At 32.0% G+C, this 13,820-nt stretch overlaps 1 protein-coding gene across 3 annotated transcripts in view; it reads right to left on the reverse strand.

The window, feature by feature from the left end:
• The window catches only part of LOC129968172 (trithorax group protein osa-like), a 128,837-nt gene that overhangs the window by 17,831 nt on the left and 97,186 nt on the right, over positions 1–13,820 (reverse strand). For all 3 annotated transcript variants that reach the window (XM_056082009.1, XM_056082010.1, XM_056082011.1), the window contains one exon: positions 5,835–6,127. In XM_056082009.1, coding sequence (XP_055937984.1) covers positions 5,835–6,127 — 293 coding nt within the window. The remainder of the gene's footprint in view (positions 1–5,834; positions 6,128–13,820) is intronic.

The following is a 13,820-nucleotide window of genomic DNA, read 5'->3' on the forward strand; positions in this document are numbered from 1 at the left end:
AAAACCATTTATGAATAATATACTTTACACTGATGTCTTGCTAGTGGTTTTACCGATTTATTTCAGAATTTGTTGATAATAATAAAATTAAGAGGATATTGATATATCTTTATAATATAATAACATAACTCTAAATGTTGAACTCTTCGAAAAGGTATACACTCTTATGAGGATTTATCCAACGGTAGATGAACATTTAACTTCCAGTGGAGTGAATGTCTTCCAATCAGGCCAAAGATGGCGGAAACCCGACTTTGCATCACGAGTTATCGCGATCTGTCGTCATTTGATCTCCTTCACCCAATGCCTCTTGCCGTTGCGTCTAGCTGCTCAGACGCGCTGCTCTTTATGGTCAAGAGGCGCTCGGAGAGAGAGAAAAAAAAGCGGCGATGAAGAAACAACCGAGCTAACAGAATATACAAAGCGCGAACTCGATCGCTGATTTCGCGAATACGTCACAGAAGAAATGTCTCCGAGTTGTTTATTTTCGACAGACATGTAGCTACCTAACTTGATACGGAAGTAGTGCGAAATAGCGACCCTCGTTATTAATTTACTCGACTGTAAATGAAAGGATATCGTGCTCTCTTTTATCCGTTAATGAATTAATGATGTTTTTTTGGCTTAGATTATGATATCAGCTGCAAATAAGAGCTTCATTTGATAAATGATGCAACTGGTCAAGCAATCATTTGCAAAAGTGAACGATTGGAAGTTTTTATCTAGAGCGTATTGCTCTTTCAGGAAAATATTGAACTGAATTAGCCCTTTGAAGGGCCATTTTTTTCTAGTTATATTATGTTAAAATATTTTTAGACTTGAAATTAGAATAAGAAAAGGGATTCATTTAGCTTATTAGATAAATTTAATTTGATTAATTAATTTGGTTACTTAATAATTAAGCATCAAATCAAGACACATCATTTTGTGTAAAATAAAGAACTAAAGCATCTGTCTTTCTAAAAAAAATTGTCAGAACTTATGCCAACCTGCATAAATTTATACGAAGATTGATAAATTTGGTGGGAAGCATACTTCCACGGCTCTAGAAAGGGTTAAAATTCCTGATAATATTCATGAAAACATAACTTTCGGGATGATTGTTTATATTTAAATTCGAATTTTAGATTTATTTTTCTTTCTTCGAAGGATAGAGGTCATATAATTCACTGTTCAAATAAATTTTGGTCCAAAATAGTCTTCAAGTTACTTTAGAATAAAATATTATTGAACTAAACACTAGTATAAATAATTACTCAAATTAAGATTAAAATGTGATATATATAGGAAAATATTTGAATTTTTTTGAAAATTTGCTTGAAAAATGAATCAAACTGAGAACATGAGATCACGAGTCCAACCATTATTTATTTTATTAACATTATTCAAGTGTTATTTTGTACATGATATCGTATTAAGATTAATGTTCATTAACAAGAAATTTATGATCAAAGAACAACATATGTGAAAATTTAAACTACTTTTAGAGGACAGCTTATAGTGACCCAACAATAGAGAGTTTCCCAAGAAGTAAAAGCTATTTTACACAGATTTTCAAGGGAAGGATAAAAATAATTAGACTTATTTGTTCCCAAAATAATTTCTATTCTAATGGGATCATTTCCCCAACACTGTAAACAGAGAACCTTTATTTCTGAAGTAAACTCTAAGAAAAGAAAATGAATATTCAATTAAAAGATGTTTCTGTCAAAATAACAAGCATTTGCGTTTTAAAGCATTTTTCAATATATACTTTTCAGATAAAGATTATTCAAACATCGACAGTTCTTCATGTTTATTTTAATAACCTGAAAAAAATTACATGGCGTTAATGTTAAGATTTAAAATTGGCAATATCTGGTATATGATCTAACTTTTGCAAATGCCTCTTCAAATGGTATTTTTTCCTTTGACAATTTTGGAACTACCCATTTATTTTTATTTGTATTACCAACTTTTTCCAACTCTTGGCTTTCACTTGACATGTCTTAGCTTCCACAATTTAGAATTACGAGATTTTGGGGATTCGTCTAATATTTTACATACTTAGATAAAATATGTAAAATGAATACACGATTCGGAAAACAAAATATTGAAAAGTACAGGATTTTTTTTTTTTCAATGGGAACATTGTTCCGCTTTAAAAATGACGTCGATAGATGGCAGCACAAAACCACGTAGGTTACGATATAATTTTAGATAATTATTTTAGACAGTTATTAAAATATAATCGGTTTTTACTTCACAATTGTAATTTAAAGTTTGTTGCTGTACAAAAAATTCTTCTTCAGAATTTATGCTTAAATATTTTATGAATTTGCAGTTAGACAGCCTTCTCAAATTCATAGGGATCTAAAATTTGGATTTTTGGAACTAGAACAATGCTTCTTGAATTACCATTCGTGTTTAGAATTTATCTCCATCACCCGGAGTCATTGTGCATATCATTATCTGTGTGTAAACATTAGAGCAGAATTTGTCTAAATATGCATAAGCATAGGAAGTAACAGATATCACGATCGGGGCGATGTTAAAATACTCGAGGCTCCCGGCAAATTCTTAATTAATACGCATCTATACATTTATATGTAAAGCCAAACACACATATAACTAAATATAAGAAAAATTAGCATTAAAAATATTTTTTTAACTGACGAAGTATTGTTTAAATTGAGTAAAAATTATGAACAAATGTCAATGATATTAATTTGTATGTTAAATTCAATAATTCAGCAATACGATTAATATCTTAAACGAATCTAACTTTATGTTGCATTTTAGTATGTCAAAAAGGGTGAAATTTCTATAGTAATGGTAATTTCGTAATACAAGTCATTGTCCAATTGCTGTGGAGTCCCATGGGGATCTCAAGTGTTTACCTTGTAGTAAAAACAGCATTGAATTATGATAATTCTCAAATGCAAAAATAAACTTTAAAAAAATGTTTGCAATATTACAGCATATAATTCAATAAATTTTAGATCCTTCGTCAAATTTCTGCAAATGACTTTGAATTTAACATACCGAAGTAAATTTGTATGATAAGGAATAACTTAACTCTTTGGGCACGACATAGATAAAAAAAAAAGTTAGCTTGCATAAATCATCAAGTGTATCTATTTTGACTCATTAATGAACAATAACAGAAATCAGTATTAAATAACTTCATATGAAGTATCGTTAAACAGACTGTCATTGCAGTGGAATGCGAGGACAAACTGACTCTGGCTGCATCGCCTCAAATTTCAACCCCGCATATTGCTTTTTCGTCTGTCATCGTAGAAGTGATTCGTTCATGTATTCCACTTATCAATCAACGAGGGGAGAAAAGTGCTTACTGTTCAGTAGGATTCAATTCAGTTTCTTTGTGTTTTATGGCACAAAAATCATCTTTGGTTATGCTACGTTACGCTCATGATATTAAAATATTTATATCAATTTTTATTGAAATTGAAAAATGGAATGTGTACGAAATCTAAATATTTAAAAATGTAAAAAATTAAAAATTATAGTCATGAAAAAACGATGCTTGGTTAATAATTATGTATGATTATAAAAAGCAATATTTAAAAAAAAACTTTAAAAAAATCAACATAAAGAATTTTGGAAAGAAACTAACTCAAATCGGGACAAAACATCTGAAAATATATTAGACGCTGTGAACTAAATCGTGAACATTTCTCTACAAAATGTGTTAAACAGACTTAGAAAAGTTAGAAATTGACCAAAATTGTGGTGGTTGCGCAGAAGGAGAAGCGTAATAACGTAAACTTTCTTTTGAATTCAAGAAACTTAATCGCTGTTGAACAAACGTATGCAAATGAGAGCTCGTCGCATATTTGATTTTCTGGCTAATTAAAAAATTCGAAAACAGAGTGATGACACTTTCTAATTAATCATGTTCCACAAAGTGGATTCCAAATTAATGGAATTATGTATTTGAATTATATATGTATTGTGTATTTGAAAGTCAGTCAAATTAACAATACCGCGTAACTGTCCTCACTATTCCACATGAAAAACTACATTAAAATCAATCTCTTATAAAATAAATCATGGCTTCTTCAGCAGAAAAATAATGCAACCGACAGCTAGGTACCTGCAAAAAATTTTCAACAAAGTATGGGTTCCCCATCGTAGAACAACAATCTTATTCATCTGATCTAGATCCATGTGACTTCTTTTCATTGCTTTTATCGTTCAAATCTGTGTTGAAGGATACAAGATTTTAGAATTTTGAATGCAGTGAAAGCAAAGGCGATTGACGTGATAATTGAGAACGCCCAGTGTCTATCAGGTCGTCGAATCGAACCCGTTTTCCAATAGAATCATGTGATAAGGAAATGAAAGACTGAAGCACTCCTTCGAAAATAAAAGATTCTCATGGAGTGGTAAAACATGGATGCAACAAAATTTTAAAAAATTATAATGAAGAATTCTAACAGAATCTGTCCAGTTAGATGGATAATTTTAAACGATTTCCTACAAGATTTCTCAACTTCAAAAAAATTTCTGAAGAAGTAACAAAATAGAGAAATAAAAGCGAGGAATCAATTATGTACCTGCATATACATGGTGATCCCAAATTCATGGTACAGACTAAAGGTGGGCATACATTCAGCCAGTTATAAAATTCCAGTAAGTCGCGCATGTATTGAAAGAACAGACAATAGCAAGTGCTTGTTTCGAAGGAACAATTTGCTTGTGTACAGTTTCAGCACATGCGTGGTCTTACTGGATGGATTGTAGATGACTGAATGTAAACCCTACATTTTTTTTTTTAAATGAACATTTATGAATTCCCAGTGCACCACAAAGTATCACACGGGGCTTACAGAAGTAAGTATGTAACACATTACAAAAAGAAAAAGAAGAAAATTTAATAGTTATGAAGGATTACAGATGTCAACAATAAATTTACAGAAATTTTCAAAAGCACTTCTAGTGGAAATAAGTTGGTGAAACTCTGTAGGCCAATTTAAATTCATGTGCTTAAGAGCCAGTCTTAGGATCTGTCTTTCTTTGACAAACTTGGAACATAGAAGGAGCACATGTTCAACATTTTCCTCCCCACCAATATCACAATCGCAGGAAGATGACGGAAACAAATTAAATTTGTACAAGTAACTTTTAAAGTTACCATGACCAGTTAGAAATTGAGTTATTTTGTAATTAGTATAAAAATGATGGCATGACAGTCTCTTATTAATGGATGGAAAAAATTTCTTTGTTAAGCTCCCTTTATTTGAAAGGAGGTATTCTTGATTCCAAGACTCCACCATTTTTTCTCTCGTAATCTTCTTGTAAAAGGATTTAGGAATATTAACGTCAATGTCGATTTTGCGCTTAGTGGCAGTCCACCAATAGTTATACTTGCTTGAGACCATGGGGAAACTATTTATGCTCACGTTAAAATATGCCAGATATTTCAAGCGCCTGTGCAATAGTTACGGATATTCGAACAAAAAGACCTCATCTGAGTCAATTTGAGGCATAGAAACAAGATTTTTCAGATGTCGCCATGAAAATGAAACGAACCTCGATAAATCGGGAGATAAAAGTGGCCATCAAACACGCCTAATACATCACGTTCCAAAACTCTATATTCTCTTTCCTTTACCATTAAATCTATTTCCTTCCCTTTTATGTCTTATTTTCTATGATTGATGTCTTTTTTTTATCACAATAAATTGTTACATTGTCCTACCAGCCTTTAAATTTTGTATCATGAATTCGGGGTCACCATGCGCATCACTTAATGTCTATTAGGATTGGAAAACAAAGCTATAATGGGATATAACCTTAAATAAGATATCCATGTGCTGGATGCTCACCTGTCGAATTGGTTGGGAAGTTGGTTCGCCCCATTTGCTCGCGGCTGCAATAACACTTGTTGTCCTGTGCAGGAAGGTGGAGGCGGTGCGTGTTGCTGATTGGCGATGATCCTTTTCTGCATTTTAGGGGATCGAATTTCCGATAGGTCCAGGCCCCCGGGGAGGTAAGTGAAAGGCTTCTTGTCTTTCTTCATGCTACCTGCCAGGGCAGCGGGGAGCTCCGGGCCACCACTGCTAGGAGTGCCTGGAGTTTGGGAGGGGATGCCAGCTGCGGCTTTCGCTTCTTTTGTAGCCTTAAGAGAGAAACAGAAATGAACGAAATCGAAAAAATAGTTTCCCAAAGGAATATACAGTAGACTCCCGATTATCCGCGCCTGCCGCACTAAGTTTTTTTTTTTTTTTTTCCTTCCAAGCTAAGAAAAAATGCTTCCAAAATCAAGCATCAAACACAAATGACTGGTTTTTTTGAAAAAGGTGTAGTTTTACAGTTATGCTTTTGTAATTACATAATACATTACAATATTAAAACAGTACATATGTATTAATTTTTCGGTGCATCCTTGACGCCTCTCGTAAGTACAAAGCACTTTTCTGTTTTCATGAACAAAATGCATTTTAAGTTAGTTTTGAGTGATATACTAAAATATTAAGCGTTAGTTAAATATTTCCTGCTGTTTATTTTACGTTTCATTGTACATAAAACGATTTTTCAAAGTTGGAATGACTGTTTTCTCTTTTGCTATACCCGTTCTTAGCTTTTTTCGGATTATCCGCGATTTTTGTTATCCGCAGCGGCCGCGCCACCCAATTCCGCGGATAATCGGGAGTGTACTGTAATCAATAAAAACAGTTTTGAAAAATACTCTTATTAATATTTTCTAAGAAGAATTTTATTTTAGTTATTGTCTATTTTTATCTTTTGGTTTTTAATTCTTTATTATATAAATTATGAAATCTTGATATTATCCTTTTTTTTAATTCAACACTGGTATAGAATAAAGCTGGTGCAACACTGGTACAGCATAAAAAATTAATTAATTTAAACGATTAACTGATAATTAAGAACTGAAAGTGCATATAAAAATAGTGTATATTCACCAGGAATAAAATATGCGTTCGAAATTACAGTACACTAGAACATCAATAGATGAGTGAAAAATTCCACCTTAATAAATATAACAGAAATCAACTTAATTAAAACTATATAATATAAATAATAAGAAAAAAATATTATATTCAGAGTTACTTGAACTACTTAGTAAATAATACTGAATGTAGTTAAAAGTTTTAAATTATTAGTTTATTTATTTTCTGGAAAAACCCTTTGAAGCCATTAAATTCTATAATATGATGCATAAATCTGATGCTCAAAATTATTAATATTCTACTGTAAACACAGTATCTCCAATATTCTCAAAAATATAAGAATATTTTAAAATCTTCTAAATATTTGGACACTGTTCATTTATTTTAAAGAAATTAAAAACCTCATTAGTATTTTTTGAATATTTATTTGGACTGAATAGAGTTGATTATTTAAATTTTGCCTGATGAACTTCCTTAAGCAAGTCGTGTGGCACTGTTATATACTGTACCATGATGTCTCCATTCTTCTCACTATTACAACAGCATTGGATTAAATAATTGAAACTGCGCGTTTGATAGGAGGGATAAAATAATAATACTTCTATCATTTAGATATCAATTATTTATTTCTTGAAGTTTGATAAAAACGAAGAAGAAAACATGACCAAGAAATTGGCTTTGTTAAAAGCGAGACAAATATATAGATGAAATCGTATTCATGACAATATTCACCAATTATGATTTAATTTTTAACATACATTTTGAGTATAAGAAATGTTATATTTCTAAGTTGTCACTAGTACAAGCACAGTTAATGGTACGGAAAAAACAATTATTAATTGAATAACAGAAACACGCACAAAATTCTTCTTTATGCCAGACAATACGCAGCTAAAAATACGAGGATACCGGAATGTGTGTCCAGAGTTTTGAAGTGGATATTAATTTCCATGCTTGAAATAAGGTTAATAATAAACAGTATAATTTAGTTTTAATCATGTGTTATGAAAAATGCTGCTATTCTTTTATTGATCTTAAACTCTAGCTTAATTTATTTTATTCCATTATTTTTTCAATATTTCCAGAGAAAGCAACATCAAACACTTAAATAAGCCTAAAAATCCATTACAAAGTTATGTAAAAAATTAGCATTATGTTTTGTTTCTATTGAGTATTAAATTTATAAAACCAAATATAAGCAAAAAAAAAAAAAAAAAATTAAAGGGATTGAATTATGAAATTTCTCACTTTCAGCTTTCACCGAATAACGCCAATAAAGTGGATATTCTTAAAAATTTAAGAATCATAATTTCTTTTTATATTGATATCGTCATCGTAATGTCAAACATTGAAACTAATATCTACAAACAACGTTGGAACATTTGAGCTAGAATTGTTTGATATTGAGCAGATGATGCGAACCTAAAAGAAAGTTTATGAATCTTAAAAGGTTTTTTTTCTTACTCAGTAGTTTATTTGTAATAAAAGAAAGAAAAAGAAAAACCGAAGAAGTCTGCAGTCTTGTGATAACAGCGTTCAAAAAGAAAATGCAGAAACCATTTCCTTTAAAATAAAATGTAGAACATCCGAAGAAAAAGAAAATTTCAGACAAAATTTAAATTTCCTGTTACTATTGATTATTTTATAATTTTTGAATTTATTACCATAACTCAGGGGTGTTTGTGGGACCCCAAAAAATCCCCTGAAACTTTTACGGACTTACTACCGACATTTTGGAGTTTCGAGAAGGGGGGGGGGAGAAATGAAAAATTACGATTATGAAGTATTGAATGACCTAATTATAAAAGTTCAATGAATTACTTTTTTTGCAAAATTAATAACTATTAATTTTGCAAAATTAAGACCTTTGAACCCAGGTCACGTGATCGCACATCTGGTCGAACGAAGTCTCTCCCTTTTTTTTCTGCCGCGCCTACTTGCCGAAAAGAATCCAGAAGAGAATGTCCGAGAACCGGGGGAATGAGTCATAACTCGCAATAAGGAAAGAACAAAAAAGAAGTTTTTTTTCACGCATTATCACTGCCTTTGGAGAAAGAAAGGAAAAGTTTTCACCACACACACTGACCTTGCGTTTTCTGCTTTCAAAGCAAACAAAATTACCCAGATCAAAATAAATAATTCATTATTATTCCTACTTCCTTTTGAACGACGATCCCCGGAATTTCCGGGTATCGAAGTTCAAAATCCCCGGAATTCCGGGGTTTCCCCGGAGCACAAACACCCCTGATAACTTCAATATATTTTTACAGATTAAACTAGGGTGATTTTAATCATTAATGAAGAATACGCCGATACTCATATATTTGGTCATAAGAACATTTTGTGTGACAATAAAAGACTGGTTTAGTTTAGTTATATTAATGTACCGTTTTAAAGCAACACTAGGGATATTTTGGGACTGTCCTCGTAGTTTCGAGCCGAAGTCAGACGACGAGGCTGATACCTGAGCTAGCACACCCTCTTCAGACTTCCGCACAAAACTGGCTGGAGGACGTTTGGCCCCGATGCTTTAAACGTGCAGCAGACCCGCTTACACGATGCTTCTTCGGTAGAATTGGGTCTCAAACCTGGGGCCCTCCGGACCCGAAACCAAGACCTTAGGAATTCAAGGAATTAATCTTCCAGTATTTCGTTCTCCTTTTTTTCTTCAACTATTAAGTTTTTACATTCATCATAAAATTCATAATTTAAGCAGAAATAAAATCTAGCGAGCGAACTTTTTCAGAAATTCTCTTTATAAACTTTATAAAAACAAAACGAATTTAGGAAATCTTTAATTCTTTAATAACAGCAGGGGGAGTCATGAAGCTAATATCATATTTTGTTTGATGGACATAAGATCAATATAAGAAAAGTCTATTTGAATATTGAAATCTACAATACATTTCTTTTCGCTAAAGGAAAAAAAAATTAACGGCCGATAATAATTATTTTTGAAAGAATATAGTAATATACGACGATATAGAACAGATGATAAAACTGTAAAGATGTTTTAGGCATTATTAATGATGTGTTAGAATTACACACACAACGATAAATAGTGAAATTTCAAAATAGACAAAATTATTAAAATAAAACAAAAAAGTGTAGCAACGAGATAATTAAAAGAAAAAAAAATTCTACCTTTCTTTTCGAATACAACTGGTAATACAATAATTAAGTATTTTTTTAAAAATAGCACCGAAAATTCATCTTTAAATAGCAAGATTAGTTATAAGAGAAATATTAGTTAATATTATCAATAATATATAGTTATAATTCCTCGACCTATAACTGTCATAATAGTTGAAATGATAAGAGAGTGAATGTGCTTGTTTTGAGATCATATGTAAAAATATTTGAAATCTTAATTAAAAATCTGAACGGTTAAAAAGCAGAGCACAGGAAAAAAATAATTACGATAAACACATTTATCTTGTTAGTACAAGTTTCAGTTCTCGAAAATACGAATAATAAATAGGGGAAGTTGCACAAATGAATGACAGAGAAAAGATAAATGGACAGCTTCTGAAATAAACATACATCAACAGCTGTCATGGGGAAGTTCAATCATAGCCTCAATAAATATTAATTACGAATCATAAAAAGCAAAAGAATGCAATCGATGTAAACAATTATCATAAATATTGTGTATCAATAATCAAAACATATTAGATAAAGTAAGGCGAAGTACTCTCCCTTCAAATTTCTTTGATTTTTCAAATATATGCCGAATATTGGGTTTAACCTCATAGAACACTTCAGTGAATAGTGTATGCATTTTCGAACAGTTTCTCTTCCTTTTGTACGCCGCTGTCCAAAATGTAACAGAATTTGCTGTTTCGGGTAAAAATTGCATGCTATAATTTCTGCTTCCAATGAGCTGTGTTTTCGAGTATCACGTTCACATGCGCAGGAATCGACACTCAGAGAATCAACCCAATGATGAATTGGTTTCAAAAAATCTACTCTATTTTTAAAATTATATGCCAAATTACATCTGTCCAGCTTGTTATGGTTTTGAGTTACCGTGCTCGCATGCATAAAGAGGGACAGATAATTTGACGATAGATTCAAGTGAAAATCCCACGGATGTACGAATAATAGTTAAGATCACATGTTGAATTTCATTTCTCCCTCCCTCCCTCCCTCCCTCTCTCTCTCTCTCTCTCTCTCTTTGCGTTTGAGTTATCGTATTCACTGACCAACCAACAGACATTCACTGTCCAACCGACAGGCATTCACAGAGCAACCGACAGGCATTCACTGTCCAACCGGCAGACGTTCACTGTCCAACCAACACATATATTCCAAAACTATGTTTTTTGGAAGTGGGGATATCAAAAATTTGGAGTTCATCCATAAATCGTGGTCGAAATTTTTTGACATTTAAAAGTACTTTCTGTTTGAATACTTCATACAGGAGAAATATGTATTTTTTTTTTTTGGAGGCATTCTTACTTTTATTAGTTAAAATGCATGCAACCCTGTTTTTGATCTTATGGCCCTCTTTCAAAAAAATAATAATAATAATCCTCTGTAGCAGTAATTCTCTCTCTGTGGCAGTATTTAGAAATCAATTCAGTAGGTTCACAAATTTTCTCAAATCATGGAATTAAACAGAATACGGCTATATTCTTTCCTTTTCACGTTGATTTTTCGGCAAAGCTTTCATGAGAAATTGTCGACAGTCCAGTTTTGCCCAAATAAGAATTAACAAATGAAATTAATATTCTGTGAATTTTTGTCTTATGAAAATTCATTATGTGGTGCCCTTCTTAGAACCCCCCAAGGCACCTCGGCACACATTTTGGGTGCATTGCCTTCAAGTGATTTATACAAGGGTGATTTAATTCTAGTCCCATCCAAAGCTATCAATATTAAATGCACTGACGAAAATACTTAATGTACAGTACCATCAATACTTGCGTACTAAATTGTGCTGTACCATCAATATTAAATGTACATGCGAATTAGCCAAATCACGAGTTGCACGAATTCATGTGCCATTGGTGCAACATCGAGATATGCGAGAGTGCAAAAGATGATTATGATATCGGAAAGAAGCAGATGCAATTGACTTTCTAAAACTATGTGATCTGGTTAATTATTAAAGCCAATGAAATTTTGATTACGATGCATAATCTATTCTTGTTATAAAATGTATTTCAATGTTAACTAAAACTACATTGTGAAATCAAACGCTCCAGAAATAGCAATAATCTGAATGAATAAACTGTTCCTATTATAAGTTTTCCTCCCCATTCAATAAGGCAAACTTGAAATGAAAGACCCTCTACTAACTGAAATAAGAAAAAAGAAATGACATTTATTAAAAGTTCGAACATAGCATTTACAGCTTCATCTTTATGGCCACAACTAAATCATGCCGAATTGTTTATTGTTCAAATCGGCATTCCGAAATGTGTTGTGAAAACAAGAGAAACGCAGCAAGAATGATTTGGGGTTAGTGGAACAGCAGAGGGACCTAGAAAGACCCGGCTTGGATTTCCAGGAGTTGAGCATGGCAACGCAGGACTCGCATGTTGTTCTGGCAAGTGTGCCGTCGTTAGGTTCTAATTTTGGGCACCGCCGAAAATAACGCATCACTCATGAGGTAATCGGTTCATATGCCGAGCAGCCAGCTTCCTTGGCACGCTCTCAGAATATTCTTGCAGTAGCGCTGAAAAATTTTGTTATTCTCTCTGCATTTTTAAATCAATCACTGGGTTATCTCATCAAGGAAAGGAGAGTTAAGATAGAAAACAGTCGCGTAGTCTTTTAGAGGGAAACTCTTTAAAACATTTGCGCAAATCCTTTAAGAAATTTTAACTTTCAGCGCATTCAGCAGCATTTTTAAAGCTTGTATTACTTTGTAACTAAGAGAAAGTAAGATTGTAGTTCAGTTATATAAAATAAATTGCATTTTATGTTAGATTCTGTTATATTTAGTGAAAGGTTATATTCTGGACAAATTAAAAACTTTAAAAAAAAGTCGCAGTAATTATTTATTTGATTAATAAACAGATACTAAGTTCAAATACTCATATTTAATGAAATTTATTGAAAATCAGCAATTAAGAGAGGGTTTCAAAACAAATCTAATAAACATTGAACGTTTATTAAAATTTACATGCTATGTTTTGATTCAATTAAATTTAGTTAGACTTTGTTCAAATGGAACTTTTTCGAAATTTATTGTTCAAAAAGGAGATATATCTATTTAAATAATTTGCTCACTTCGTTAGATTAAAAAATTGAAGAGATTTTGGAATGAAATGGCATTGGGGCTGTTCAAATTTTTATAAATGCTTAATATAAAGGGAGATTGCGAATGATAGTCAACGCCATCTTAAACTGACAGCAGAAGAAAAGACCAACAGTTAGTATAGTTATACATATAACTAGTTATATATAGTTGTAATTAGTATAGTTATTAGATCAGTATAGTTATTTTCTGTTAATAGTCTCAGATGGATTATAAACAGATTTTACTTTTAAATATAACAAATAACATGAACATTCCGTGTAATAGAGAATTATTATTCAATCTAATTAATCAATATTATGGAGATCTTTCTATTGTCTTAATTACCATACTTATATTATTAATACATGGGGAGGAAATCAACCTTATTAAGTTTGTAGTTATATAATAGCCTGTTGACTTAGGTAAGAAGCACACACACACACACAAAAGCGGGGTTGTCTGCCTCAAAATCTTCTAGCTTACTCTCTAATAAAAGGTGTTATCCCAGCGAATGCCTTGCTTGGCAATGGCCTGCAAAAGTTACGAAGGATTAACCTTTGGCATGAATACAGTATTTTGACTGAATCTATCGTGTCATGTTTAGCGAATTATATGGCGATTCATTCCTGGCATGCGTTTAATAGTATCCG

Source organism: Argiope bruennichi, chromosome 5 (genome assembly GCF_947563725.1).
Source record: "Argiope bruennichi chromosome 5, qqArgBrue1.1, whole genome shotgun sequence".
NCBI classification, from domain to species: Eukaryota; Metazoa; Arthropoda; class Arachnida; order Araneae; family Araneidae; genus Argiope; species Argiope bruennichi.